Here is a 24,966-nt window from a genome sequence, read left to right as displayed (position 1 = left end):
AGATCAACCTTTTTTTTTTATAGTGCCCCCAAATACTTTTGGGTGAGCTTTTCCTTTGGGTTTTTTTCTGTTAAATGCCCAAGAAACAAAATTTAATTTTAACAAAGCAAGACCATAAGAAAAGTATATTTGCTTGGTAAAAAACTATAAAGTAGATTCCTAAATATTGTTGTTTCCAAATATTTGTCATACAAATGTTCCCAGTTCATGAGCATAGATAATCAAGAGTTGACTTAAATTTTAAAGATTTTGTAGTATTTTTACTTTTTAGTTTTTTGAAAATGTGCAAGAAATGAAAGAAAATGGACAAGAGAGATGAACTTGTAGTGGTAGTAGTAGTGGTGGTGGTAGTGGTAGTAGGTGGTGGTGGTGGTGGTGGTGGTGGTGGTGGTGGTGGTGGTGGTGGTGGTGGTGGTGGTGGTGGTGGTGGTGGTGGTGGTGGTGGTGGTGGTAGTGGTAGTGGTAGTGGTAGTAGTAGAAGAAGAATATGATGTAGTTTAAACTTCAGATAAAAAGAAATAACTGCAGATAATTGAGTTGACCACCATATTTTCATCAGTTTATTAAAATGGTATAACATCTTGAAGAGAATTCAAAGCATATGTATATTTTCCCTCTAAATGAGCAGTTATTAGAAATCACTGGCCAGCTTTCATTACCAACTTAATTTTCCTTGGATAGGTTTATCAAAAGGCATCCTTTTAAGACACCTACTATTGGTTACCTACCTCCCTGGTTTTCCTAGTGTTGTCTTTATTTCATTGAGTCTCAAGACTTCTGGGCCTATGAAATTACTTAATGTTTCAGAACAGTGTTATGTCCTGATATCACCATATTTGGTGAATTGGTTTCTTGGAAATAATTTGCTAAGTGAAATACCATTATCTGAGACTTTTTAATTCCTGTCCCATTCTTATAAATAGGAATTATATTTTTGGGTGGAGTGGATAGGGTTTGGTGAGGTGAGAAAGGCTAGATAACAGTTGAGGAAGTGGGTTTAGCGGGAATTGGTTAGGGTGCTCTTATGAATGAGTGAATGTTGATTAAATTTTAGTTTTATAATTTTATTTGTTAGTATTTTGAAGACAACTATTTTAGAGTAGTCTTAGAGCAACAGCTCTGGAATGTCTGTATTTGTTTTGAAGTATTAATATTGACATATGTGGGAACCTTGGTCTCATTTTGAAAAATATTTTATATTGCATATAATCTCTTTAGAATACTATATTTGTGAGCCAGGCCTAGAGACAGGAGGAGAACAGTCTGGCCTCAGACACTTCTAGCTGTGTGATCCTGGGCAAGTCACTTGACCCCCGTTGCCTAGCCCTTAACACTCTTCTGCTTTGGAACCAATACACAGTATTGATTCCAAGACAGAAGGTAAGGGTTTTTATTTTAAAAAAAAGAAAGAAAGAAAAAAGAATTACTAAATTTGCAAAGCATTCAATTTATTGTCAGTAGTGTGAAAGGAAGACTAAAACTAATGAATTTGATTCTCAAAGAAAGGTAAAGATTAGGAACATGTTATAATTTGATTTTGGCCCCTTTTTTTACTGGCTCAGCTTTTCTTCACTTAAGATAATTTTTCTTAAGTCATCTAGTTTTCTTGGCATATTTTTAGTAAAGAAAATAGAAGAGTGCTTAAAGTTTTCTTTATTTTTTGCTAGCAAAGTTGAAATTTAGTTATTTTAATCTGATAGTGGAGTTAGGATAACTTATTTAAATGTTTAGGAAGACAACGTGTTTCATTGAGAATGTTCTCATAACAAGTAGTTATCATATGAAAAGATGTCCAGTACTGATTTTTAATAAAAGTTGTGAAAGTATCTTTGAACTTTGCCACAATACATATATTTGTTTATGGCTTAGCCATATATGAAACTGATGAATAATTCATCTACAAAGTTGAATTATACTTCCTTCCAAGCTTTTTCTTTTGGGGGGAAATCCTGACTTTATTTCACCAATGTAGGGTATTCCGGTTGCATAATTCCCTCTATCAGTGCAAATGGACAACTCTAATCTTTTAGAGGTTGGATTTGAATCCTTTGGAATCATTCTGACTTCAGAGCCACTACTCCACACGACTTCTTGCTTGGTATATTGTGGTAGTAAAGGGAGAAGTCATATAAAATATTTTAATTCTGTAGACTTTTAGTTTCCCCATCCCCAAAATGTTTCTTAGTATTGACTTTGTCTTAGAGGGGGATTTAAATTTTAATAGCTAGATTTTATATACATGTATGTATGTATGTATATACTCTGTCATGCAAAATTAGAAGTATAAAAGACTTTAAAGACAACCAAAAGCATTCACTTCATTTTGTAAAAAGAAGCCCAAAGAGAGAGAAAATCATGGTTCTTGATTCTTTTAACGTTGAATTTTATTTTGCCAGCAGAACTTAGAAATTATAGTTATCATTTTTACTTATAAATTCATTTAAACTTGTTTAAGTATTTTGGTCTTATGTCAGTTTTCTTTTAAAGAAAAATACATTCATTGGTGGTATTGACCTTATTTTTCAATATTTAATAAATACATTTATAATCCCTTACCATAAAGTATAATTTTGTTTTTTAAATTTTATTTGGAGAGCTTTGAATACTCATTTATATCTTAACAAGAATGTTATTGGTTCATTTATAGTAAAACAAAAGAAAACACATATAGTAAAACAAAGAAAACATTACTTCTACTTAGTGGTGGTTACTTTTTTTTTTGCCATCCTCAGCTGTTCAAAACACATACAGGCTTTTTAGTGGCCAGAATAGCTACTAACCAGTCTCATGTCCTTTAGGCCATAAAAAAGATAATTCAAGAACATCCTGACTTCATAGACTCAATAGGATTGTAACTTTTAACTTTACTTTGTACATTTCTTGATATCTTGGTAAGCTACTTTTCAGGCCAACTAAAGATAAAAGAATAGGGAGAAATGATAGCTGAAGGACTGATGAGATTTAACTTTTTCTGTTTGATATAATACTTACCCTTAAAGACATTATTTTATTACAAGGTCATTAATAATCACTTTCTCAGGCTCCTCCTGAGTTCACATAGAGATAAAATTATATTCATTACAATGTGTATAGACGCAGTGTATTTTAGAGTTTCATTCAAAATAGTTCCTTAATGTTTTTTTTTTTTTAAACCCTTACCTTCTGTCTTGGAGTCAATACTGTGTACTTGCTCCAAGGCAGAAGAGTGGTAAGGGCTAGGCAATGGGGGTCAAGTGACTTGCCCAGGGTCACACAGCTGGGAAGTGGCTGAGGCCAGATTTGAACCTAGGACCTCCTGTCTCTAGGACTGGCTCTTAATCCACTGAGCTACCCAGCTGCCCCCAGTTCCTTAATGTTTTAAGAACACTTCATTCCTTATAGATCCTGAATAAATGAGGGAGCACTGTCTTCTTGAGGTTTCTGTAATACCATTTAATGAGTTTTATTCTAAACTCAGTTAAATACCAAAACAATTTTTAGTATACAGACTTCTTAGTTCATTTAGTCTCTTGATTTTGTCTTTAGTTTATTTCATTTTCAGTGCTTAGCAGAGCTCATTAGAAATTTAGCTCAACTTGATATCTAGGCATTTATTTAACTTCCTGAATAAATGCATAATGTCACCTTGAATTAGAAATAGCAGAAGGGACTATAAATTTTGTTGGCAGCTATATGGTTTATTGATTTTAATTTTTAAATGTATAAGTTATTTCACATGATCATGTTTTTGGCATGTTGAGTAGCATATGACCTTAGGTAAAATGAAACTGCTGATTAAAAATATATGAAATAAATGAGATTTTAAAATATTTAAATATAGTTATGGTTTCGTGGCATTATGCAAAACTAGCTCATGTCAATAATAAATACTTTTTTTTATAATGAGGAGACTGCATGCTTATTTAGCAAAGTAACCACATATATTTAAAGGATAGATGAATTTGGCATGCTGAATAGTGCAAATGACAAAATGCTTGAGCTAGTTGTGTTTTTATATTGGTGAAGGCTAGTAAAGAAGCTTATTGTGATATGTCTCTTTAGCTGTCCTTTAAATACTTTATTTTGAAATGTTTGCATTGAAATAAGGTTACCATTTGATGAATAAGAAGAAAGGATTTAAAATTGAGTGTTTGAAAACCTAACTTGTCTCCATTTTTTTTTTTAAAGTTATTCCTTATTGACTTTGGTTTGGCCAAAAAGTACAGAGACAACAGAACAAGACAACATATACCATACAGAGAAGATAAAAATCTCACTGGCACTGCCCGATATGCCAGTATCAATGCACACCTTGGCATTGAGCAGAGGTAACTGTTAAAATTGACTTTACTTTCCAGAGGCTGTATGCACATAGTAGCCATTCCTGAAGTTTTATGATATTTAACTTACTCTCTTCATGTGAGCATATCCCTTGCAGAGAATACAAAAGATGCATATAAATACTGTACCTGCTATCTTTCACAGAGCAGGAAGGTTAAATAAAGGTTAGTTGGGTTTTTTTTTTTTTTAAATATATTTTATTTGATCATTTCCAAGCATTATTCGTTAAAGACATAGATAATTTTCTTTTCCTCCCCCCCCCCCCCCCACCCCCCATAGCCAACGCGTAAGTCCACTGGGCATTAGATGTTTTCTTGATTTGAACCCATTGCTTTGTTGATAGTATTTGCATTAGAGTGTTCATTTAGAGTCCATCCTCTGTCATGTCCCCTCAACCTCTGTATTCAGGCAGTTGCTAGTTGGGGTTTTTAAAAAATCCCTTTGCATAAGAATATCTTGTCAGGATTGTGTGATTCAAAATCTTAAAAGTACAGATGCACTTTGATTACACTTTGATTGCTTTTCTTTTGCAATTGATGCATTTGCCTCTATACATTATTTATATTTCATGTTTGTAATTATAAAAATATAATTTAAAGTTTCCTTATAAATGCAACCAGTCTTTAGGATCCTTGAACATTTGAACCTGAAGGAAAGAGCTTTAGGTATAATCAGATCCAGATGTGGAAACCAAGACCCAGGAAAGAGAGAGGTAGTGTCTTTTTTGACAAGGTCACACAAGTTAGTGCCAAAGGTTCCAACTATATTCTTTTTCTTAGATTTATTTTGCTGTCTGTGCTTTAAAAATAATTTTCAGACTTTTTTTTTTAAACTTTCAGCTATTTGGTTTGTTTTCTATAGAATAACAATAATTTGTGGTTTCCTTATATTAGTAATTAAGATAAAGATTATGGAGTCTTGAGGATTTGGGTTTAAATCTTGTCTCCCATTTTATTGTTTTAAAGTCTCATCCAGTTTTCAATCTGATATGAACTCTTAAGACATTTTTCCCCCTAGTATTCTATTTGCATTTGTCTTAATGTTTGATTTCATATGTCTTAAAATTTGAGGAGAAGCATCTTTCTCCTTATTTTAAAGAGAAAAATGTAATGCTGGCCCAAGTAGGTGTTTAGGGAGTAGTAGTAGGAAGTGTGCAAACAACACTTAAAACATTTGATAGGGGAAGCTTAGTTGGAGGCATTTTTCATAGAAAGGAATTGACATTTGAAATATTTATAGTTGTAGGTCTAGAACACTTTTATTTGTATAATACTTCATAGTTTATACGTGTTCCTGTGCTCCACCAAATCTTCCCTTCCATTTTCTCATCTGCTAAGTCTCCGCTATATTATTATGCCAATGAATTAGTATCTAATTAGCACTCTTTTTTTCTATAATTCATTATTAAGATGCGGTGTTTAGAGATACTGATATGACTGGAAAATGGTTTAGTGTGTTGTGGTAGACTAAGCACTGGTCTTGGAGTGTAGAGGACCTGAGTTCAAATTCTATCTCAAAAACTTATGAATTGTATGAACCTAAAGAAGTCACTTAAACCTCTCTTTGCCTCAGTTTCCTCATCTGCAAAATGAGACTTTTAAGGTCCTTTTCAGCTAAGTGATTATTGTGATACTGAGTAATTTATTAAAAGTTCAAAGATAAAGTAATTTAGAATTATAATTTGGGTTATGGTAGAATCTTACATAAGGGAGTTCCCCTTTAGACAAAATATGCCTTTTTCCTAGGGGCCAGGGAGAATAAAAGTCTGTTCCCCATGCCATATGATAATCCTTTAAATAACTTGATTTTTTGTATCATATATTCCTTGAGTTTTTCTTTTCTGAACTTAACTTCAGTACCTTTAAAACTATTCCTTATGTGACTTGATTTCAAGACCTTTTATTGTCTTAGTTTTTTGTAGATATTCACCAGCTTGTCAACTTCCCTTTCCTGTATGCCTAGAACTAAACACAATACTCTGATTGACCAGGGCCAGAATAGACTTAGAATTATCGTTTGTCTCCGGTCCTGGACACTATTCCTTTTATTGTGACCCCATAGATTTCATTAACTTAACTACCAGCATCATTGTTGATCATTGAGTTTTTTGTCCATCAAAACCCCAAACTTTTTTTCACATAAATTATTGTTTAGCCAATTCCCCATTATGTGATACTTCTGAGGTTGTTTTTATTTTAATTCTTTTGAAAACAAAGTGCAAGATTTTATATAGACCTTTTAAATAACATCTCAATAGATTCTGCCTTGTGTTTTATTTAGCCTGTTATCTTTTTAAATCCTGACTCCTTTATTCACTTTGTTGGGCCATTCTTTCCTCTTATCTTGTCTACAAATTTAATTATTACATTATCTATACCTTTATTGGTTATTACTTTTTTGAACACTAGACCAGTGACTGCTAAATATAAGGGACTTTTAAAGAAACTGTATTTTGGATTTTGTTATGTGATGTTTGGAGAGCTTCTGGGGCATTGAAAGAAAAGTGAGTTGGCCCAGTGGCACACAGCAAATTTGTCAAAAGCTAGATTTGATTTTAGATTAGTCTGACTCCTGACTGAAGTAGATTCTTACCTATTACCCTGTGCTGCCTCTCATTGGGTCCTTGGGATTCTTCAGACTCTTCAGTAAAAATATTAAAGTAGACTTGAGACTGACTTGACTATTAATTGACTAAAATGATGACTTTTTGAGTCTAGCCATTCAACTAATTCCACTGAGTTTTACTATTTTTTAGCCTATATCACTAATTTCCCACACACCAGAATGAGAGACTTTGTCAAATGTTTTATTAATTCTGTTCTCTTATGCAATAATAGTTTTGCTTTAAATCAATCATTTTAAAAATAGGAATATTTTTGTCCTTTAGGTGCATACAAAGGACGTTAAATAGATATGTGTTTATTAGTTTCCTTTTTTGATGAGGTGGTTTTTAGTATTGGGAAAATCATAAATTAAAATCCAGATACACTTGAAGGTAATTTTCTTAGATTGTGATTACTTGGGAAAGTCTTAGAAATATTATTACTTACAAAGTACTCTAGGAACTATTATTAACTTTAAAAACAAGCCTTAAATTCATACTTTTTATTTTGCTGTACTACTGAGTATACCTAAATTTTAATTGTATTGTGCTTCTTTGCAAAGCTTTCAGAGTTGTTTTGGTACTTGGTGTGCTTCAGCTTCCATTAATGGATTTGCTTTTCCAAGTTATATTGTTCTCCTTTAAGTCAAGTCATCAAGCATTGTGAAAATGTGTTGGTTCGTTGGCAACTAATTCTTAACATTCTCTCCATTTGCAATCTAGTTATTTCTTTAAAAAAACCAAACCTGTTATGAATTTTTCCTTTCATACTTCTGAATTTCTTATTTTATTATGCCAATTTGCATAGGTTTTCTTGTAAGAAAACATTTCTAATGTTCTTCTAAAAATGTATGTTTGTATATACTCACACAATTCCTAAAATTACTTTTTTTTTCTTTAGTCGTCGTGATGATATGGAGTCTCTAGGATATGTGTTGATGTATTTTAACAGGACCAGCCTGCCCTGGCAAGGATTAAAGGTAGGTCATACTTTTAACTATGCAGGGAATCATAACCTGGAATCTATGAACTTATCTTTAAAATATTGAACATCTAAACATTATAACTACATTTTAATATAATTTCTTTGCAATATTGTATATATTACACACTTAAACAGTTTGATGAGTCCATTGATTTTACCTGACTGCCAATGGGGTCCTTGACACAAAAAAGGTTTATGAAATCTAGTACTCTTAAGGTGTTTTTTTTTTTTTTAAACCCTTACCTTCTAAGGATCAATTGATTCTAAGGCAGAAGAGCGTGCAGTAAGGGCTAGGCCATGTTGGTGAACCTTTGGTGCTGGAGGGGACTGCTCTTTTCCCCCTCTCCAAAAGGGCCTGAAGTAAGTTTTCACCTGACCCACCCTTCTGCCCAGCAGCCCAAATGGGAGCACAGGGGCTCACATGTGGCATGAGGGTTGCAGTTTGGGCACTTTGTCTTTAAGGTCTCTAAAACGTTTGTAATCACTGGTCTGGGCCATTAGAATTAAGTGGCTTGCCAAGGGTCACACAGCCAAGGAAGTGTCTGAGGTCAGATTTGAACCCAGGACCTCCTGTCTAGGCCTAACCAATCCACTGAGCCCCCTAGCTGCCCTGGACTTACTTTTTAAAGCACAGGAATAGAGATGAGTCTTTCTTATTTGGCTTATTTGTGTAATGGGCACTGGGAAAGTGGAGAATTCTGAAGGGTTAGTAAACTATGGAGTCTAAGGGCTTTGGAGCTTACAGGTATGGGTAGCAAAGACAAAAGGACTTTTTTCCTTGAGAATTGCTCTCATTTTTTGTATCTAAGGAGACTCAGTCTCATTGTCTCAGGCTTTCTATCCACATTTGAAGGGATGTAATGATCAAGGTTTTACCCATCCAGCCCATGCCACTTCATACTATACCTTATGGTGCCTTGCCATGTCAGCTAAGCTGGCTCACTTTGCTCTGGTGATGCTTTCACCTCCTGAAAATGTCTTGTGAGCTTTCCCTAGGTTGTTCTCAACTGTTGTATGTGTAAGGGTGCATTGGAAGCAGGGCTTGTGGTCTCCGAGGTGCTGATATTGGGCTTCTCCACAAAGCCCCCTCGCACCTCCCCCCCCCTTCTAGCTAAGAAGTCTATGACTTGACCATAAACTGTTTCTCATTGGCAAATTATACCCTTCCACTGTCTTTTAATTTGAGTTGGAGTATGGGCTAAGTTAATCTCTTGAACATGATATATATATATATATAATTTAATACTTGGCAACCCTTGAAGTAGATATTATTTGTAAATGAAGAAATTCTGGCTGAGAGCCTAAAAGTCTGCGTACATTTGTACATCTATCAAGTGGTAGATCTCTGGTTCTTACTTTCAGGAATGGGAAGTTTAATTCCTTCATTTCTCCCCCACACCCATCTCCATTGGTGCTGTTGAGAAATTAGTATTGGGGAGTAAACAAGTGGGGGAATTCTTCTGACTGGGGCACGCAGGTTTCCTTTACTCTTCATCTTTACTTCTTGGGGAATATTATTGATGTGGCCTGCAACTCTGTTGATGAGTTAGATTTGCCTTTGTATAATGGGTACATTATTGAAAACTTGCAGCTTTGAATGAACTACAAAAGTAGAGGTCCTTTTATGTATCCTTTAGAGAAGTCAAGATTGGTATAAGTTTCAAAATGGAATATAGGACATTAGATTATGTTCTGAATTTTACATTTTATTTTATTTGCTTTTTAATCTCTAAAGTTGTTCCCCTTGATAATTTATAATTGAGCATACTATATTTTCCATGTTCCATAGGCTGCAACAAAGAAACAAAAATATGAAAAGATTAGTGAAAAGAAGATGTCCACTCCTGTTGAAGTTTTATGTAAGGTGAGTAGAGGATAAAATGGATGCATTTAATTGATTAGCAGTTAGAAAAGCACATTATGACACGTATGGAAATTTGAACATGCTATAAAGAGTAGACAGTAACCTTTATGAATTTGTTTTATACTAATGCAATTTAAAAAAAATGAGAACCCTTACTTTCGGTGTTCAAAACAATACTAAGAATCTGTAAGTAGAAAAACAGTAAAGACTAGGCAGTTGGGGTTAAGTGATTTGCCCAGGGTTACACAGCTAGGAATTATGCCGTGGTATTTTAATTGACTTTCCAGTTAATTGGCCAAGTGTGGGTGATATTTAATATATAATAGCTCTTGATGCTAACATATTTTAGACTGTTTAGACTAATTTGCCCTACATATGTAAGTACATTTATGGGTACTTCCTTATGGGAATGGGGAATTTGATTCCTTCCCACACCTCCCCATCTCCCCATTTCTACTGTTGAAAAATTAGTCAGTATTAGGGAGTAATCAGGGAAACAACTGGTTGTACAGTGTGGGCAAACCAAGTTTTAGGGTGGTAACTTATATTTTCAGTCCTTTTGAAAATAGTAAACATCATTTCCTACTTAATTGTTGTTTAATTGCATATGTTTTCTGTTAGGCATGCAGTATGTTTCTTTGACTTGCTTACTTTAATTCCTGATCCTATAGGGATTTCCTGCAGAATTTGCCATGTATCTAAACTATTGTCGTGGACTACGCTTTGAAGAAGCACCAGATTATATGTATCTGAGGCAACTATTTCGTATTCTTTTCAGGTCAGTTTTGAAATTGTTGAGGATAAAGCATCCCACTGAAATTTCATCATAATTTAGCCTTTCCTTTCACTTATATTGTACTATGCAAAATAAGCTGAATAAAATCAAGCTTTTGCTTGTGTCTGTAAAATGAGTGTTATGATGAGGATCAAGAGTGAAGAACATTATAAATCTTAAAAGGACTTATTTAAATAATGATGGTAATGCTTTCCCAAGATTTCAGAGGAAATAGTTTATGAAAATACAAAATTCATAGGAAATCAAAAGCATAGAAGTGCCTAGGATTGGCACACAGGAAACTTTTTTATAATCTTGGCTCTTTGTTTATTAGCTGTTGACTTCAGTGGGCAAATTACCTTTTTAAATATCTGCCCCACCTGTCTCATTGGGCCGCTTGCCAATATCAGATGAGATTACTGTGGAAATGTCTTATAAAGCTTTTTACAAATACACGATTGAGAATGAAAATGACATTCTTTGAATACTTTTTGGAATTAAATTTAGTTTTGGTCTTTTGTTTAGGTATAGTGGACTCTTTGGGGATCAGACTTGTTAATTGAAACAAGCTCTGAATTTTTAATCTTGTCATAAAATAAGATATTTACCAGCATCATTTTCAGCTTAGAGGGAAGTTCTATTGCCATCATAATTGTAGAGTGCTTAGCACAATGCCTGGCACTTCATAAGCTCTATATAAATATTAGTTTTTATTGTTATTACTGTTATTGTTACTGTCAATCATTCTACACACACACACACACACACACACACACACACACACACACACACACACACACAGCATTTGAAATTATCAGCTCTTAAAGAACCCATAGTCCAGATTTTCAGATGTTTACTTGAAATGTTAGCTGCTTCTACTTTTTTTCAGGACAATGAGACTTGATGGTATAAATATACTGCAGATTTGCAATGCATTGGCTCCAGTCTCAGAAACAAACGCTGTTCATAGAGTTAAAAGAAACCAGAAATCTTGGATCTGAGTGCCATGCCCCCATAGTCTTTAGGTCTTTATCTGAGCCAAGTGTAGATTATATCCATGTTCTCACTACTCTATATACTTCTATCATGGTACTTTATCTCCCATTTTGTCTTGAAGAGTAGTGTGTATGGCTATATGTAAATTGGCAAAAGCAGGATCACAAACATGTGAGGGGGATAATCTGTGATATTTATTTCATGGCATTTTAGCTTTATCTTAATGTGAGTTTGAATTCTGTGGTTTGACCTATGTTTTGTTTTTTTTTTTAACTCTTGTTTTTAATGCTCAAAGGTTATATTTATATATATGGGAAGCTATATTTGAAGTGGTCTCCCTCACCATGGCAAGAGATAAGACCAAAAAAAATTGTATTTCTCTTATTTTCATGTCACAAGGTATAGAAATAAGGCACCAGTGATGGTGGCTACACTATCTCCTAACCAAGAGGAAATGTTCTTTTGACTGGCATTACTTATTTCTCTGATAAACCTCTAAATCCTTGTTGCCATGTCCCTAGGCAATGCAGATATATCTTCCTCACAGGCTTTCTTGTTCTATAAATACAGTTTATAATCCCAGTTTATGGGATACAGCAAGTTCTCTAATATGGAAATGTATTACATAAATATAAACTTTAGCAAGCCCTTAGACATAGATTGTTGTATGAATTGTCTGTTCTTGGTGTTTGAGTACAACAGTATACATGCGTTGATATGAAACAAGTTATTTTTTTCCCCCTAGGACTCTGAACCACCAGTATGACTACACATTTGATTGGACAATGTTAAAGCAGAAAGCAGCCCAGCAGGCAGCTTCTTCCAGTGGGCAGGGTCAGCAGGCCCAAACCCCCACAGGCAAGCAAACTGACAAAACCAAGAGTAACATGAAAGGTTAGTAGCCAAGAACCAAGTGACGTTACACGGGAAAAATTTGAACGCACAATTTGGGTCGGTCAGTAATTTATAACAGTGTTAGATCAAGGAGGTGGTTTAAAATACACACATTTGGCTCTTGCTTTTAAAAAAAAACAAACACCAGACGTCCTTGGAAAATTTGACTACTAACTTTAAACCCAAATGTCTTTGTTCATATATATATATATATATGTGTATATATATATGTGTGTGTGTGTTTGTCCATACATACAGATATAGATATAGATATATATATATTCATAATATGTGTGTATATTTATATCATTTCTCTTGGGATGTTGGGTCATTTTAACAACTACATCTTTTTACTTATGCATTAACCCCCTTTTCAAAACAAGAACAATGACTTGGTGTTGGGAATGCGATCAATGAGTTATTCACTCCAAAATCCTGGACCTGATACTTATTGATTTTTTTTTCCTCCTTTTAGAAAATGGATTTAGTTAGGCATGGTATTTTGGCGTCTTTTATTCAAAATAACCATTTTAAGATTTTTTTTCTTTGCTTGATAATGTGGCAATAAATGTGGAAAATTGAGGGCATGATTTATTTCATTGGTTATGGGGGGAATTACTACAACTGCTCCTCATATTATGCCTCTTAATTGCAAAGAATTTTCATTATTAAATAATATATCTTTAAAATGGAGGAGTTGAATGATTATGTTAGTTATTTTACAATTTTCTTAATTCCAAATATTTGGGGATTTCAGATTTAAGGGTTTTTAGGAAACTGCAGGCTACTTGGGTTATAGTTTAGAGATTCATTGTGAAGCTTCTATGCATTTTCTTTATATAAAAGCTTGCAACTTGAAAATGCCTATTTTCATGGGGAAGGGGCTGCTGCGTTACTGGTGTCTTCCTCTTTACCTACTACTTTCAGGGAGTGGAGGTTATATTATATGGCAATTTACACTCAGTATGTTAGCTTGCTTTGAAGCTCCACTTCGTTTTTGCATTCTTTTTCCTCCTTGGGAGCCTACTGGAAATTTTGCTGGCCTTTGTTGGAAATGGTGATGGGGTTTGATTTTTTAAATGTTATGTCTTTATTGCTATGTTACTGATCTAGTTAGAATATATAGTCTTCAGTTTGCCATTGGTCTGTAGACGGATCAGAATCTTTTATAACATTTCATATATTTTTTATAACTTTCAAGTCAAAAAGGTGAACAGTATTAATTCAAAGTTAGTTCTAGCTAAGATCTTTTTTGGAAATTAAACACTCCAAATTTGATTGGAATATCAGTTAACCTAGAACATTCTGATTCAGGCTTTAGCTATCTTTGAGAGAGAACTTGTAAAGCATTTAGTTTTCAAAGTTAGAGATTTCATTATTGTGAGTACATTTTCTGAAGCGCTCCTGATAAATAGATAAAATAACAATTGTTCTTGTGACAGGGAACTTTTAATGCAAATCCATTCCATTTTTGGACAACTCTAATTGTTAGTGAATTGGTCCCAATTCTGTCTTTTTCAGGACAAAAAGAACAACTCTGTCCTTTCCTTTTAAAATATGGGTTTCTCTACAATATTTATAGACTTTAAATGATTCTAGGCATACTTTGAATTCCTATGTCTTTGCAAAAAATCAAAATTGTTTTAAATTTTCTGTGTAGGGGGGCAGCTGGGTAGCTTAATGGATTGAGAGTCAGGCCTAGAGAGTGGAGGTAGGTCCTAGGTTCAAATCTGGGCCTCAGACACTTCCCAGCTGGGTGACCCTGGGCAAGTCACTTAACTCCCATTGCCTAGTCCTTACCGCTCTTCTGCCTTGGAACCAATACGCAGTATTGGTTCTAAGACAGAAAGTAAGGGTTTTATTTTTAAAAAAAAAATTTTTTTTCTGTGTAATGGGGCTTTTCTCCCCCTAAAATTCTTTGATTTTTGCAAAAATCATAGTATTCATGTGTGCTAATTTTCTGAAAAATGCATTACTTTACCTTAACCCCCCCCCCCACCCCCCAAATAAAAAAGATGGTCATTAAGATTTGTTTGAAAACAAAGGAATTTTTTTTGTTTTTTTTTTTAACTGAAGGAGTTTACATCACATTGACTTTGGTCTTTCAGAGAAGACAGTCTGTGGGGAAAAATATTTGGCCTTCATGTAAAATATTGTTTATGGGTGCAGCTTGGTGGCTCAGGGGATTGAGAACCAGACCTAGAGATGGGAGGTCTTAGGTTCAAATCTGGCCTTAGACTCTTCCTATCTGTGTCACCCTGGGCAAGTCACTTAACCCCCCCTATCTTCGGCCTTGGAACCAATACACAGTATTGATTCTAAGATGGAAGGTAAGGGTGTGTGTGTTTGTGTTTTATTGATATCATATATATGATCAAAGTATTGAGGCACCAGAAAATGACATATAATGCTAAAGATGGTCTTTTCCCCATATTTCCTAGAATTTTTAAGATTTTGCAAGTTGGGGGATATAGTCAGTTCATTGCTTCACATTCTCTAAATGAAGTTGAATTGTTTTAAATCAAAACTAATACAGACTTGCTAAAGAAAATATAAAGCCCTGGATTGTTTTATATTACTGACTTTTGTTTTCCTACTACTGAACGTTTTAGATAGTGTGGTTAAAATATGCTAATACAAAAACTTAACAGAAATCTTAAAAATTGAAGGATTGAGAGTCAAGCCAGGCCTCAGTTACTTCTTAGCTGTGGGACCTTGGACCTGGAACCCTGGGCAAATCACTTGACCCAACTTGCCTAACCATTAGCATTCTTCTGCCTTGGAACCAATATGCAGTATTGAATCTAAGACAGAAGATAAGAATTCTTCTTTTAGCTTAAAAATTGACTTTTAAAGGTTAAGTTACCAATATTTCTTTTTGTTTGTTTGGATTATTATATAAAGCCCAAGTACTAAACAAATCCTAACTTTCTACATTTTTGTTTTTCAAATCTTGCTCCCTCTTTGATTTAAAAAAAAAAAGTTTTCCCTTAATAGTCTCTTCTCTTGCATATTTTTTCCCCCATTTTGAAACACTAACCAGGAAGAAGAGCCTTTCTTTTTAAATGAAAAGAACTTTTCTTTAACAAGTGGTTGGTTTTTTGTTTTTTGTTTTAGTAAACTGAAAAGCTTGAGAGTTGAGAGTTGGCTTGAGAGTGGCTGGCCCTTCATTTTTTGGTTAACTCCTTAGTTCCTTACTTGGGATCCCTCCTTTGCTTCTTCCTTTAGACAAGGAGGCTGGATTGTCAATATTAATACTGTCTTTAAAACAGTAAAGTAAAACTATAAGCCCTAAACCTAATAAAGACACTGAAGAAATGTAAATACAATTTTTTCAGTTACATATTCATTTTTCTTTCAACACATTTATTTGACTAGCAGTGGAATATTTTTTTGAAAACTTGAGTTTACTAAAGAAAGGGGAAATAATTAGAAGATCAATTCCAGTTAGCCTGAGCAAATAAGGGTGTATCTCTCAGAAAAAAACAAGTTTACTGAGGGTGGTACAGGATAAAACTTCACTATAATTCAAAGGGCCCAAACAGTTCATCTTCCTCCTAGAAACCAGAGGAGGGAAATTCAGGCAGTAAATGCATTAAAAATAAATATGACTTATATTTATGATGTAATATACTATTTAGCTTCTTTCCAATAAAGAAACATTTGTGTCTACCAGGGCTTTTGAGCTATAAGAGGGTCAACTTAAGTTTTGATGGACATTAACTTTTACTTTTTCACAGTGAATGCAGAAACAAAGAATATGCAAAATGGATTAGTATGAGCACTTAACTACTAATTTTTAGAAAGGCAACCTTATTAGAACCTTCAAAGTTAGGAAATAATAAGATAACCTGTGACATTTAAAAAAAGGCATACAGAGTGTACCAAAAGTTTACCACAGGTTAAAGCTTTTGGGACACTCTATTTTGATGCATGTCAGGCAGGACTTTGTTCAACATTTTTTTCAACAACTTGGATGAAGATATTAAGGAAACTCCCTCATTAAATTTTCAGCTTAAAATCTAGAAGGAACAGGTAATACGCTGGATTCAAGGTGGATTCAAAAATATCTCAACAGCCTGGAATGATGGGTGGAAACTAGCAAGATAACATTTAATAGTTGTAAATGTGAGCTTGAAATTTAGGTTAAAAATCAGTCATATCTATTATAGGATAGGAGAAATTTGGCTTTTAAAGCAGTTAATATGAAAGTAGAGTTCGTGTTATCTGTAGGTTTAGTATAAGTTTAGCTATGTAGTATAGCTACCAAAAAATGATAATGAATTTTTTCCAGAGTTAATAGAAATGTGTGTTCAGAATTTAGTGAGGTGATAGTTTTAAATTGTGTTCTCATCTGATCAACCAGCTGCTTTTGTATTGTTTTTTTGCTGTATTGTTTTTTTCAAAGACATAGATATGTCCGGAAGAGAATACCCAGGGTGGCTAGAAGTCTTTTAGCTATGTCATATGAAGTTCTAGTAAAGAAATTTTGGGATGTTTTGACCTAGAAAAGAACATCTGGGATGCCATTGTGGGTGAGAGAATAAAAATAATGAACACAATTTGAACTATTTGAAGCATTGTCGTATGAAAGAGAAACTAGAATTTAGTTTTTGTTCCAGAGAACAGATAAGTGTTAAAGGGAGAGAGATTTCAGGCATAAACTATAAGGGATAATGTAAAGATAAATTAGAGCTGTCAAAAATGGAATATGCTTGGAGGTGAAGTGCCATTATGTGGTGATAAAGGAAATCCCTGAACTAGTTGAAAGGTTCAACTAAACTAAGTGGCCTGTAAATGTACATTTCAGCTGGATTCTTGTATGAAATATGAGAGAATATAATTCATTTGCTGAGTTTGCACTCTATTGTCAAGTAATAACTACCAGTATCTTGATAGGAAAGGCAAAAGTGTTCAAAGTAATGTTGCAAGTGTGAAAAAATTTCATGTAGGAAGTGTGCATTTGTTATCTCTTAAGTCTTTCCAGTCTAATGTTCGTATATGCATGAGTTAAATTTGCTTAACATTTATGGTAAATACTGCTATAGTTTAGATAGCAAAGGCAAGTATGTAATAGTTTGTTGACTTACGGTGATCTTTCTCTACATTGGGAGAATGTTGGCATTCAAAATAAATGGAGTGATATTATTTCATGATGATGCCTACCTTATCAGTTTCTTTTCTTACCCTCCAATGTCTACTGGACATCATCTTCAGTTTTTGTCTAGCTTAACTTCTTCTGACTTCACCAATTACTGCTAGGAACATGACTGGTAATTCAGCAGCATAGTGCAAATCACAGGCAAAGAAAGAACATAAACAATATCTGAAAATGATAATACACTCAGGAAGAAATCTGTTGAATCTGAGGAGGTGCTGGAAGAATTGTGACTGCGTACTGAAGAAAAGTTGAACAATAAAACTGGATTGCAAAGAGCTAAATAATCCAGCAAGAAAGAAGATGAATGTCAAAGAATCTATTGGAATTTGAACTGCCATTTTTTTCCAAAAACTCATTGAACTTTTCATACTCTTGGCATTGCTTTATTTCTGAGTAGCTCCATAACAAGCGAGAAGGCCTCGAATAACTAACTGGAGTACAGTGTTGCTGTAATACAATGATGGTGTGGAATAGCTTCCATTTGGGAGAGGAATCAATCCAACGGTCTAAAATGCAGAGTGTCTTCTAATTTGGGAGAGGAGTCAGTATAACAGGTATTTCAAATAAAACAGCTTCACAAATCTCTAAAATGGTGACCTTTCTTATAGTAAAGCTTTGAGAGCTTTTAAGTTCATTAAGTTTTATTGTGGTCATCTTTGAGCTAAGTAAAATAAATGTTGTACTTGCTGTATTTTAATCCTTACTTATGACACCTAACTATAAAGATAAGAAATATGTATTTCCTTTATCTCTTCCCACTACTGGATTTTTAAAAAAGTTTCTGTGGGAAGGTAGCATTATTGCTATTAAATCAATTTTTTATGTTACTATCTTATAGTTCTAGAATTCTTGTAGTTTAACTTGTTAAAATTAGTTTTTAAAAATTGACCCCAAAAAAGGTATAATAATGAAGGAAAACTCCCCATTTGTGTATTTAAGATATTGCTGTTATCTTTCAATAAGGGATTCTAAACTTGCTATATTAGATAAATGCTAATTTTTGGTCTTTTCTGATTTGATCAAAGTGGGAAATGTGGGAAATTGTAGTGCAGGGAACATCCACAAAACCTCCATATACACAGACTAATAATATATTTATAGGCTCTACCAGCTTATATAAAATTTGATTTTTTTTTTAATATTTATTTGCAGGTTTGGGAGAAACTTCAAAGTAGAAAAATAGCCAGATGCATACCACTGACTTATGGACTATCACCTTAACTTCAAGCTCTGGTTTTACTGTTTCCAGGAGGAAAAGGATTTAGCCCTTAGTTTAGCTGAAGTTTCCGTGAAGATGGCATCTTTAAGCGACCTTTATCTTTTGGAAGCCAGGAGGTTGCTGGCTTCATCTGGACTGAAAGATAAAAGCCAAGGAATAAAGGATTATGCTAACTGGAAAAAGAATTCAAGAGAGTATTTAATGCTTGAAGATGAGATGCAAAGCCCAAATGTTATATATATGGTGGATATGCGTATTGGTTCTCCTTTTCCCCTATCCCTTCCCCCCAAATAAATGTTTATTGAGCGCCACTGAAATCCTAGGATAATTTACTAGAGGAATGATGATCCAGTGGAGTATCCTACTGTTGACCCTATTGAAGAGTTGAATCTGGAATTAGCTACCACTCCTTCCAACACTGACCTAGTGGTCCCTCCTTAAACATTTATCTCTAATGAAAGCAGTCTAGTTGGCACAGAATAATTCTCAAAGTAGGTCAGATTACATGAATAGAAGTCTTTTATAATTGCAGATTGCATGTTTTTTAAAGGAAGCAAGAAAGACCCTTCCCTTCCTTCTTCCCCTTTCAAAAAAAAAATTGACCAATAGTTTAACCTTTAATTACATTGCAAATGATTTGTCAGCAAAAATAGTTAAGGCCCTGTTTCTAATTTAGTGTTAGGTTCTGGATGTATAACTGTTGAGATTTCTTCACATATTCATAAGATTCCTTTAAAAAAAGACAAATTATAACTGAAATTTTTAAGAATGACTACAAGCTTTAAGATTAAAAAATCTGTCATTTCCATTTAATTGCAGCTTTGGGGCTGACCATGAAAGAATTGGGTTCATCTTGAATTGTACAGTTTTGTGTAACTATTTGAAATGATGTCATTGAGCATATTTTTAAAAAATAATTGTCTAGGTTATCTCAAGTTAATTATTTAAATAAGAAAAAAGCCTTTGTATGTACCAGTCAATATATACCTACCAGGTAATATTATAGATACTGCTTCTTCCTTCAATAACTTTCTTAAGAGAAACAAATTTGAATAGATAAATGGCAAAAGAGGAAAGTTGATGAATAACTAGGAGATATACCACATAGAAGTACATGATTGTTTAGTAATTGAGAAATCAGATGACTAGAGGGTCAGATCTGATTGTGTTGGAGAGGCTGAGGAAGGCTTCATTTAAGAGGTAGGGCATAAGCAGAACCTTGAAGGATGTAGGTTTATTTGGGGCTGGGAAGGGAGGAATGCCTGTGGTTATAAATAGAGATTTTACTTCATGTTTGAAGAAAAGAATTAAAGATAAAAGTTAATGGTGTTTTTCATGTTAAGTGGACTTGAGAGCAAACTTTGTGGAGTTGTACAAGTTGAACCACAGGCGGCATTTCTGGGTTTCTTTCCTCTGCCTTTACTACTAGTTGTTTCATGGAGGAAATTTAAGCTGCTGTCTGTATTCATCCTCATTTGAGGTGTTTGATTGTTGATGTCAGGAAGAAATGCAGTCCATCACTTCCCCCAAATGCTGGCTTAAAAAAAATAAAGCAAATAAATAATCACTTAAATGCTATTATTAGATTGATGTGTGTGTTACAGGTCTCATAATCTCCTGGCATAAATAAAGACAGTTGGAGGTTTTAGAAAATGTAGTTTTTTCTAAAAGTAGGAAATGCAAAGCTTAGACTTGCTAGATCCATTTTTGAGTGTGACATTGATAGTTGATCTAGCTTCTTTCAGTGGTCACTTTTTAAAGGCCAGTGAGGCATTTTCACAAAAATGGCTGAATTTATAATGCCTCTAATATAGAATCTAATTGACATCCATGAAAAAAAAGGAAATCTAGAGATGAAAGTATAAGGCAGTTTAATCAAGAGGTAAGATAGATGTTTGTTCCTGATGAAAAAAAGTTAACTGCAATTTAGTAAAAGTGATAAGTAAGCTCATTTGCCTAGCATGGCTTCTGGAATATTATCTGGAGGTAGAAGTAACTTTGTTGAACATTGAATGAAAATCCAGAGACATAATAGGCATAAAAATCTGGTACTTTGATCATTAAAAGATTGGGGACAATATAAATATGTAACCAGTTGTAAGCAACATGTTATATCAGTTTTTTGAAGCTAATTAAGTTCAGTCCTAAGGGATTTAGTAGAAAAACAGACGTTTTAGAAAACGTCTTCAAGTATGCAACCCAAACTTTCTGATCAGAATCCTTGGGCCAAGAAAAGTGGAATAAAAAGATTAGAAACAATGAGGTTTTTTTGGTTAGTAAAGGTGATTTATTCCAGTTTGATGAACATTAGCAAATTAATCTACAGTTGTTAAAGCAATAAATAATTTAGACTTAAACCTTTATCAAAGACTCCTTTGGTTTGAAAATTGACCCCTACTAGACTTTACCTCAGAGTAAATGTCTTTACCTAGGAGTAGCTTTAAAGTAGATTTGTCTGGCTATAGAAGCCACCACATTCAATATACACAAGATAGCCCTCCAGTTAGGAAAGGGTGTTTTTTAAAATTTCAGAATGCAGATCCAGTGGCTAACTGGAGAGAATCCATTTCTCAGATCATTCTTAGCTTGTTTCAGTTCCCCTGCTCTGGATATATAGTTTCTCTCTTCTGGTTTGAATTAACACTTGTTTCTTTTTTCTCTGTCTCTTTTTTGGACAGGTTTCTAAACATGAAGAGGAACAGATGAAGCAGAGCAGATGATCAGAGCAGGACTTGTTACTCCCCAAATCTAGAAATTTTAGTTCATATGTACACTTATCAGTGGTTGTGGGCAACCATTTACTTGGTGTAAAGAACTGAATTTCAGTATAAACTGGCTCTGGTCAGCGTTGGTGATGCTGCATCCTGAGTTGTAGCCGCTGTAATTGTGAATATTAACTGAGATAGTGAAACATGGTGTCCAGTTTTCTATTGCATTTTTTCAAGTGGAAAAGTTAACTAAATGGTTGACAGACAAGTGGTGGAGAAATTGTGCATATGCCAATTTTTTGTTACCTTTTATTTTGAACTACACTGCTTTCAGAAGAATGGCATGAACAGTTTTCAACCACAGTTGTGATAATTGTAAATGTTCACAATTGTGTACTCTTAGGGTTTTTTCCCTTTCTGGGGTTTGAAAGTTGTAAACTTACACATTCTTTAAATTGTTGGCTTTTGTGTGCAAGCCAACTTGACATGGTAGCAACCAAAGATTCCAGTTTTAAGCATATGAAAGACTCTGCCTGCTTATTGTGCTAGAATTAACAGCATCTAAAAGTGAAGATTTAAGAAAAACTTAGTGACTACTAGATTATCTTTAGGACTCTGAATTAAATATAATGTTCTTGGTATAAAAATGAAAAACAACATATTCGTCACAGAAATTTAGATAACATCTTACAACTAAACCTGTATGTAAGTTGCTTAGATCAATGTAATCACTGTAAAATCTATGACCTGGGATTTTGTTTTTATTTTGAAATGGGAGCTTTTTTTTTTGTTTACAAGTTCATTAAAAACTAAAAATTGTTTCTGTGAAGAGAAGAGATTTTTTTTTAAGGCATGCCTTGCTAATTCATTTATAGAATCAATATCTCCCCAATTTTTTTTAATAGACTACTTGATGGCCATTAAGTCATATTCCTTTGCAAATCATTTTAGATTTAGCATTGTACCTCTTCCCCCCCCCCCCCTTTTTTTTAAAAATAAATTTTGTATTTTTTTTCCTCAAGGGAGGAGAAGGCCTTTTTTTTTTTTAAGTTCTTGCATCAATGCCTAGTAGTGCAACTGCAAGACCTGGTATTGGTAGCTCTAGTGTTGCCATTGACTAAACAGCTGGACTGATTTGTGTTCTTTTGAAATGGAAGTGTTAAAGGGTTTTGCAATGCAGGAAATTTTCTTTCAAATTCTTGTGAAGTGGCTATGACCAGATTGTTTCTTGTTCTTAGATTGCCTCACACTGTGGTGTTCTTATGATTACTATCCAGCCCTTTAAGGCAGCCTGTGTGAGTGTTTTTTCCAGCTTATTTGCGCGTTTTCTTTTTCTCTATCTCTGACCCAGTGGAAAGGAAAAAAAATACTGATTGCTGGTAATCCTTTAAACAGTGTAATTTATTCATTTATAGCATGTCAGAATAAATTAAAAAAAAACATTGTCTGAAAATGCTACCAGATGCCTATGTGTAAATGTGGTGTTTTGTACATTAACTTTAAGACTGTAAATTTACACGTTAAGGTTTAGTTATTTTGTGCCCTTTAATTCCAGTATAGTTTTTTTTTTAACTGCCTTAGCAATAATTTCATGATTGCCACATTCAGCCATTAAGGTATATATATCAGACCTTCAATACTACAAACATCTTAATAAATGCGCTTTTGGGGGTAGTCAGCTTATTGTAATGTTTCTTTTTTTCTCTAGCCTTTCTGGCTTGTTAAGGTGTTAGTTGCTTTATTAATAAACCCTTTGATATTTTAGCTAGAAATCAGTCTCGTAAAGCTATTTTAAAGTATGGTTTCAGTTATTAAGAAAAAGAAGAAAAAGAAAGAAAAAAGTTTCGCTTGGTTAAAGGTTTTGCCAAGTTGAGCTTCCTCTGGCAAATATTTTCCAGTGCTTTCATTTACTATGCACTTAGACTATGCACTTTTTTCTGAGATATTTTTGTAACACTTAAACCTTTTTGTATTTTTGCCATTTAAAAAGGTTGTGGTGTAGTGTTTGTAATTAAGTTACAGATATAAGACTGTTTAGCTTTGTAAATCAAAATGTAGGTATTTGTCCTGAGTGTATTGTCATTCCATCTGCAGCTGGAGCTGGAATCCCATTCATCTACTAGCTACCATTCCTTTTCTTCACAGTTTGACAAAAGAAGAATTTGAAATTCAGTGAATGTACTAACAAATGCTGACTGGAGAGGAATCTCATTTGAACAAAATGTAAATTATACTTTTCCACTAAAATGATGGTACAAGTTGAAGACAAGACACTGAAATTGGACAACCTGACCACTTATGGCTCCACAATGGTTTACTCAGCTGAACTCTAGGTTATTCCTACTTTGTTTCACCCATTGGAGGTGCTGTTTAAAAAATGTTGGGAGGTGGCCATTCTAACTATTGTTTGAATGTCTCTGTTTGGTTAGAAATAACAAGCAAATAAAAGTCGAGGGAGAGACTGGTTATCTCTTCCCCATATTATTGTGGATATGATCTTATGGCCTACAAATGCCTTTTTAAAGGAGTTTGTTTTTACTGTGAATTTTATTATCCCTGCCATATTAGTTATATTGCCCTATGTCCCATTATAACAAAACTTTAGCCAATAGTGTTGTCTCCCTAAATTTTTTAATGGAAATTTCTAGTGATAAAAAGGGGTTGTTGCACATATTAATAAGATGAACATCAAGGAGGCAAAGAAACTGGAATGTGCTATATATATATATGGTCTTCATTTTTGAAAGCAGCATACACAACTAAATTCAGTTATTTTCCCTCAACAATGCATTGGGTCAGTGGTTCATAATGTTGTAGTGTCCTGAGTTTCTTAAGTAACCAGTTCTGATTTGAATTACCCAACTTGCTTGCTTATACATTTTTTTCAAAGTAAAAACATATGTGTAATTGTTAAGCAGATGTTAGGGAATTTTTTGAGTTTAATTTGGGTTAGCTTATGACAAGTTAACATATCCTTTTCTATTGACTGAAAAAAGGAAAGATTTTTAGCATCTTTTTGTGTTACAAGTGTCAAGAGTTTAGTTTATTCAGTCTGAGTCATCTCCCTTATTTGAGTTTGTACTTTCAACTCGGTTTAGTTTTGTTTTAGAGTTATATTGAACTTTATAAAGCTGCCTAAGTTTTGTGTTTGCCACTGAAATGAAATTGTTACTCTACCTATATAGGTAGTCATACCTTTCATCATACCCCCCGCATTGCTTTTCATTGAAGTGTAGTTCCACTATATTAATTTTCCATTATCACATGCTTAAAAGTAATCCAAAATAATATTTTGTTCTCCATCAGCCCCCACATAAAATGCCACTATTTTTTTGTTACCTAAACATAATTCTTATGAAATAACCCCATGTTAATACTGGGCGGTTTTTTTGTTTTTCTAGGGACAAGGGTGTCTGCAACCAGCTAAGAGATGCAGTTTAGA

General features: G+C 33.9%; 1 protein-coding gene across 7 annotated transcripts in view; it reads left to right on the top strand.

Annotated features, from left to right (window-relative positions):
- Positions 1-24,015, top strand: part of CSNK1A1 (casein kinase 1 alpha 1) — a 54,942-nt gene extending 30,927 nt beyond the window's left edge. For 2 of the 7 annotated variants that reach the window (XR_008915134.1, XR_008915133.1), the window contains 7 exons: positions 4,168-4,307; positions 7,824-7,902; positions 9,697-9,771; positions 10,443-10,549; positions 12,288-12,436; positions 18,750-19,059; positions 21,495-24,015. Coding sequence is in view for 5 of the 7 variants with exons in the window: in XM_056811451.1 (XP_056667429.1) it covers positions 4,168-4,307; positions 7,824-7,902; positions 9,697-9,771; positions 10,443-10,549; positions 12,288-12,436; positions 21,495-21,502 (558 nt within the window). In the remaining 2 variants the exon portion in view is untranslated. Of the gene's footprint in view, positions 1-4,167; positions 4,308-7,823; positions 7,903-9,696; positions 9,772-10,442; positions 10,550-12,287; positions 12,442-18,749; positions 19,060-21,494 lie in introns of those variants that run through there. The other 5 variants (XM_056811452.1, XM_007473853.3, XM_056811451.1 and 2 more) reach the window with 3 other exon arrangements.
- Positions 24,016-24,966: the final 951 nt, after the last annotated feature.

Source organism: Monodelphis domestica, chromosome 1, assembly GCF_027887165.1.
Source record: "Monodelphis domestica isolate mMonDom1 chromosome 1, mMonDom1.pri, whole genome shotgun sequence".
NCBI classification, from domain to species: domain Eukaryota; kingdom Metazoa; phylum Chordata; class Mammalia; order Didelphimorphia; family Didelphidae; genus Monodelphis; species Monodelphis domestica.
The sequence above is the reverse complement of the archived record's forward strand: the minus strand, read 5'-3'. Positions and strand labels throughout refer to the sequence as shown.